The sequence below is a fragment of the Dipteris shenzhenensis genome, chromosome 3, assembly GCF_047967505.1.
Source record: "Dipteris shenzhenensis isolate YYH24624 ecotype China chromosome 3, Dip_SZ_1.0, whole genome shotgun sequence".
NCBI classification, from domain to species: Eukaryota; Viridiplantae; Streptophyta; class Polypodiopsida; order Gleicheniales; family Dipteridaceae; genus Dipteris; species Dipteris shenzhenensis.
The window spans coordinates 16,312,001-16,318,448 of NC_141598.1; the positions used below are offsets into that span (position 1 = coordinate 16,312,001).

Sequence of the window (6,448 nt, forward strand, 5' to 3'; positions counted from 1 at the left end):
AATTACCTTCCAAGCTGCACAAAGAAAATATATATGTGGATTGCAAAGAAAACTTGCAGAAATTCTGGTGTTTCTCTATCATGTATCTGAACAACTGGCATCAGCGTTGGTTGGGATTAACTTCTCCCAAGAGAGGTTGCAAATAAAGCATTTTGCAAGAGAAGGCAAACCCATTCAAACATTTGTTTAAATAAAAATTGCAAGCTACTGCTGAAATTGAGAATGCATTGTACTTTGAAGGTAGAGAGCTACAACTTTTGAGCAGAAGACTGAGGGAAATATTCCTTTTGAACAAGCTAAATTCACACCTGTCAATTTCCCATATGATAAGGGACCTTGGACTCCTTAGGATCTTCTATTTCAAGAGCAAACTTGGAAACACCCCTCTATAGCTTTTAGTCTTCGAAGAACAAAGTCAAGAGCAAACTCGGAAACACCCCTCTATAGCTTTTAGTCTTCGAAGAACAAAGTCAAGATCTTATGCCTTTTGAAGTCTCCAATTCGCTGAAGATGCAACACAAAAGCCCAAAAACAAGGAACCAATTTCCATCATTGTTCCTGGCTCCGTTTTCAAGGCCAGTAATTGTAAGGTCTTGTAATGATGGCAAACAGGCATCATCTTTTTCTTCAATGTCACTAATCACCTTCGGTGATCATGGGTGTGCAGTTGCACTTTGATTACCGAAACTTCAATGGAATGTTTTGGTGTGGGGGCGCTGGAATGTCTTGGCCCCAAGAAAGAATGGATTTTAAGGTTCTTTATTAGCTTAAGGCGTTCTCAATCCGTCTATAGAGATGCAGTCAAGCATTGAGTGTTGTGATCACAAATCGTACAGTCCTCATCCATAATTAAATATCCGCCCACACTACACAGGACGTATAGAACAACCACAAAAATACTAAACCAAAGACAGGTAATCCCACAAGTATGCAACCCCTCATCCTTAAACATTACCCAAAATGCGAGCGCTCAAATCTGGAATCCCCATCACCGGCAGTTAACTTCATCTAACTTACAAGATGAATCGCCTAGAATGTAAACGCAAACAATGATGATGCAATCCCTGCCATATAGTAACGAACCCAGTATGCAGATGAATGCACTAGTATGCATACCAGCAACGCACTCCTTGTAATTTTTGAACATTGCAGCGACACAAGGAATCCAAACTAGATCAAGAAACTTAACGAAATGTATAAAGATAGGCAGCTGTTTACTGGCCGAATTTCTCCGCAGAGCAATGTACAGACAGAGAATCGGGAAAGCCAAATGACTAAACCCTACATCGTCAGTAAGAGTCGCCGTTGTCTATACCTAGCCCATACAGAACTCCGGCGTACCTCTCAGTGGATCCGTTGAAGAATCCATCTTTCAGTTTACGAAATGTACAAGAAGTGAGTAGGCTGTCGGACCCCGCTTGATGGCAGGAACCAAATCTCTCCACCTCCAGTGTCTCGGCTAGCCTGTTCAGACCCCCGTGCAGATTGTTGCAGAATTTCATCAGATATTTCACGTCATACAGTGTGGGAAAATACATTCTCAACAGATTGAAGAAATCAGCCTCCAACGACGGTAGATTCTGGGAGGTAAGGAGCTTGAGCAAGTAGCCAAAATCGTAGCCGCTATGAAACGTGATCCAATGTATGCTCTGGTTCAGCACAATGCCGGACGACATGAGCAGCTCACCGAACCTCTGCGAGTCAATGCCTCTCTCCTCGTTTTTCCCGAAGTTGATACCGCTGTGTCTCAGAAGCTCGATGGAGTCCTGAGCGTAAAAGTCGTCTCGCAGGCTAAACTCCCGGAAATTGAACTGCCACACGCAGAATTCGTCAGTGCCGCACCTGGGAAGAGCGCCATTCTCGTCAGAGAAAGTCAAACCCAGCTGAATAAGCTTCAGCATGTTCACGTTGGCTCTCAGGGTTTGGTAGTGGTAGTTCGCGCTTGACCTGAACACTCCAACAGGCCGCACCACCACACCAGGAAACTCGGTATCCATAGCCAAGTAAGGGTACTCATCAACAATCTCTCGAATGAGCTCAAACTCCTCCTCGAGGTTGTCTGCCCACACCTCTCGTATCCGGAGGCCGTCTACCTTAGGCATGATCGACATCTACGGAACCTCTGAGGACGTATTGGAAGATGGGTTTAGCAGATACAGTCTACAAAAGCACAATCGGTTGGAATGGGGTGAGGAAGCGATATGGGTTTGTGAATCTAAAAAGATGAGGTGTTGGGGAGAAGCAGGAGGCAGGCAGAGATGAGAGGACGAAGGGAAGTGAAGGTTACAGAAGCATTACTGGTCTGAGAAGGAGGGCTCTAAAGGAAAGTGGCGAGAAGTGGGAATAAGCAAAGGCCAGAACTAAACGAAAGGTCGACGAGGGAAGGCAGAGCGGGGGGGATAGATATAAGGCCCTTAAGGGAGGACGGAGGGACTGAGTCCTCAAAGAAAGCAGAGAAGATATCGGGTTTTGGTCGGTTGCGAAGCAGAAAAGAAACCAAAACGTATGAATCCCGAAGAGAGAGAAACTGAGGGACTACTGTTCAGCCTGCAGACTAGAGAGAGAGCAGTTTGGCATCTTAATCTCTTCACTTGTTCTCCTAATCCACCAATTATGCCGTTTGACCCATGCCACCAATTAATTAACATTTCAGCCGCATCTCACTACAGTCAAAGTCAACTTAGTCACGGCATTCCGCTTCTGCCCTGGAACCGTTTCGCACACCGCCACTTTTCAGACCCCCCGGGTGTTCATTCGAAGTCTGAAATCGTAGTTCAACGGATGTCCCGACTCCCCATGTCCAATGGCACGAGAGTTTGTCCTCCCCACCCCACACATTATACATTGAATCTGAACCAACTAGAGCCTTCCGTTCCCAAGCTTTTACTAGCCCCTTCAATGGTTGGGGTCGACAGAAAGTCGATCCTGGTCGTTGGATCGAGAATCTTTATGAATAGGAATCCTAACGAAAATCAACAACCGGCAAAATTCACCCTATAGGTCACTTTTGACCGGGTGTTGAGTACTCTGACTGAGTCTGACGGCCAGTGGCAGCCATTGGCGGAGCGAAACCCACAACCCTTAGACCTAACTTACATCTAACGGCCATACAACACCAAGATTTTCACACCGTTAGATCTTGGTATCAATCCTACAATCAAGAAAAGGCACAGTTCGTGAGCCATTAGATCCATCTTTTAATCTAATGGTCCATGTGCCACGTTGCTCGTCTACCCTTGGATTGAAATTACCATCGTACGATGGACTGAAGGCGCTGGTCGCATGCCCTTCGATCAATCTCGAGTCTCCCAGATGTGTGCCACATGTCAAGCCTGCCTCCCCAAGCCATTGACGATCGAAAATCGCCGATGGTCAGCATTTACCAGTTGGAAATCGGTGCCACCGGCTCCCGACCTAAAGACCGGGTCACCAGGGCGGTCGATTTCCTCCCGATAAATGCCTCCCATCATCGATTCCCTATTCCATCTCAATATGTAGGCACCTCCACCATGAGGCTTGGCTACCACCCCCGTCTACTCCAAGCCTTAGAAGTCTTTCCCATTCACCACCATCACAGCAAGTTGCGGCATCCAATGGCATTGATGAGCAAAAAATGGGGTAAGTTCCCACTGAGAACCGCTTGCCCAAAAGGAGATTATGGGACATGAAAATGTGTAGGTGGGCAGGCATCATAGGTTTCTAATATGTGGATAGGTCCGTAGCCTCAAAATGCCTGAGTGTAGACTCGTATTTCTCTACTTCAACAACGTACTACAATGCCAAAATGCAACATAGTGTTTGCAAGGGCAGCTTGTGGAAATGGTGGAAGCACAAGCATTTTTTAAGCATTATCGCATTAGCAAGAACAGCCTCTTACGTTAGCAACTCCTTAGGCATTCCACTTGAGGGAAGCGACCTAGGTCCCCAGGTCACCATCGAATGGCTCCCTCTTGGTCACCTAGGTCCCTAGGTCCCTTCCTTTTTCACATTATCTAACATGCATCGTAACTAGACCTCATTCTTAGAAAAGTGATGCAACTCAAATGAAAAGTTCCCCCTCTGCTCTCTCCTGTACCGAACATGGCTTTGCTCCCCTTCACTTCGCATTATCAAACTTTGACTTTCACATCAGTGCCTCCCATGTGCATTTGCATTTGATGTTCAACGCATAAACCAACATAATCATTTGAAGGTAGAGAGTTGTTTTCACAAGGAAAGAATGAAGATGCCCATATTGTTTCACGCATGTTGTTTCTCCTTTTCTTGTGTCAACTCTTCATGGGGGTGTCATACAGATCCTTAAAGGGTCCCTCTTAACATCTTGTCAAAGAGTGAACCTTGTCACCACCATTGCGCTTCCATGATAGAGAATCCTTTTCTTTTAATAAATTTGTATAGTTAGAAATTCAAGGTTTTTAAGCCAACTTGCCTTTCCAATTGAATAATGCTAGAACAATGTATTTTTGGTCAAAAAAGTATTTGGTGAACAAGGTGTGGTTGTGTGAAGGATGTGAAACCCAGTAAAAAGCTTTATGTTCGAGAAGTTGGCATGCAACATAATATATTAGGCTCACATGCATGAGAGCAAAGCTAATATGCAAGATGAAGAGCAACAAAAAAAGTAGAGTGGTGAAAGTTATGAGTGGACATTTATACAAGTAACCAAAAAAAAACATGTGCAAAAATAGGGGTCCAATCAACAATTGAGCAAGTGTAAGGTGGACACTTTGGTTTTCATAGGCATAAACTATTAAAATGTACAAAGGGATTGCAACCTTTATCACCAAGTCCTCCAGAGAGGTGATGAAGAAAGTATCCCTGTAGTAACATTCATTTGTAACGCCAAGAAAATAGCAAAGGCATCATTAGCATAGTGACATTAATAATCAAGCAATGATGGCATTACAAAGGACATAATATTTCAATAAGGTGTTGCAATATGATAGATGTGGCAAGGTTCTTCTTTTTTAGTATTGAAGAATTACTTTCCCTAACCTAAGGGTCAAAGTAGCAAAAAAACGGGCCCCACATAGTAAAACTAGGCCTTATTAGTAACACCTATAAGTGCTTTTTGGCATTCTAATGCATTCTTATGGTGTAAAAAAATCCTATAATATATTTTCTATTTCCTCAATTGACTATGGTCATGTGAATATATGTATTCATTGAATTTAGGTACTTTATTGAGTAACACTTTCTTGTGATCATCCTTAGTATGTTAAACAAAAAATCTTATATATTATATCTATTAAAGAGTTGATTAGCATGGTGTAAAGTGTCTAAGAATTTTTATGTTGTTTCCTCGATTCACTCTGATCATGTGAACATATGTCTTAAATTGAACTCGGCTACTTTATCGAACATATGTCTTAAATTGAACTCGGGTACTTTATCGCGCAACAATTGTCTTATTTGCTTGTTGTACTAAAAAGCTTACTTAGATTTGCCTTATAACTATTAAAAAGTTTATTTAGATTGTCTTTATGCTTGCGATAACCATATGACCAATACATGTAGGTGGAATAACTTATGACCTATTCCCACTATCAATTAAGAAGGACTAGAAGTAGAGACTTTTAATGGAAATTTTCACTTCAATTGGGTGTGTCCAGCGTGGCGTCCAAGGTGTCATGGCGTTATAGGTCATCCAATGTGGTGGTACACGATGTACAGCGTGGTGTGAAGGTGGCAAAACATGTCGGTTGGCAGTGCAGTTTTTACTTGTAGGTGCCGATTTTGGGAACTCGATCGTTTGAACTGGTACTTGGGCATGTACGCTTAGCCACATGTCATTGTTTTATTAGCTGCACGTCCTTTGGGGTTTAAGGGAGGTTTATGGCTCCTTGTTCATTGTGTTGAGGGTATTCTCTGCTGATGGTTTCACTCTAAGTTTCGAGGGATGGCTTTGCATGTGAGCTTCGTCGTCTGTGAGTTTCTTGAGCGTAGGTGAGTGTGGTTGTGAGCTTACAATCGTGTTCTACCTACGATGGATGCTGCGGGTGGGTGTGAGGGTCCTTCTTTCGGTTTGGAGCTTTCGCAAGAGGGAGGTGTGAGTTTGGGTGACGGCATTTTTGCTGAGGGTGTTTCTACGATTTCTTGCAATCCGAGTGGAGCTTCTGGTATGTTCTGTTTCTAGAGATTGATGCTCGAGAGCTTGCTCACTTGTTTGAGAGTATGCATGAGAGATTTGCTGAGAAGGATCAGTGGGCTAGAAATCGATTTGATGCTTGGATGAAATTTTCTAGTTTGGATTTGAGTGTGAGGCTTGAGGACTTGGATTTTCAGGTGCTTAATAGTATGCTTGAGAAGTTCTTCATGCAAGTGCTTAAGATGAATGGAGAGTTATTTCCTTCAAAGTCCTTGATGGCGATGTTTCGTGCATTTGGCTAGATGATTACGAGAAAGCAAGGACTGCACATTGTAGAAACTGGAGTTGAGGAGATTCTGT

At 43.4% G+C, this 6,448-nt stretch overlaps 1 protein-coding gene across 2 annotated transcripts; it reads right to left on the reverse strand.

Moving 5' to 3' along the window:
• Positions 1–230: 230 nt before the first annotated feature.
• On the reverse strand, positions 231–2,461 carry LOC147903434 (putative CCR4-associated factor 1 homolog 6). Of its 2 annotated transcripts, XM_087372483.1 has the most exons (2): positions 1,332–2,461; positions 231–716 (listed from the first exon to the last, which is right to left on the reverse strand). In XM_087372483.1, exons 1-2 carry the CDS (start codon positions 2,109–2,111, stop codon positions 690–692), a joined length of 807 nt encoding a protein of 268 aa, XP_087228609.1. In that variant the 5' UTR covers positions 2,112–2,461; the 3' UTR covers positions 231–689. The 2 variants fall into 2 exon arrangements, with proteins under 2 accessions (XP_087228609.1, XP_087228608.1); XM_087372482.1 differs by lacking the exon at positions 231–716 and having other exon boundaries at positions 1,173–2,461.
• Positions 2,462–6,448: the final 3,987 nt, after the last annotated feature.

Coding starts and splice junctions, on each gene's coding strand:
- LOC147903434 (XM_087372482.1), bottom strand. CDS start 2,111: ATGTCGATCATGCCTAAGGTAGACGGCCTCCGGATACGAGAGGTGTGG.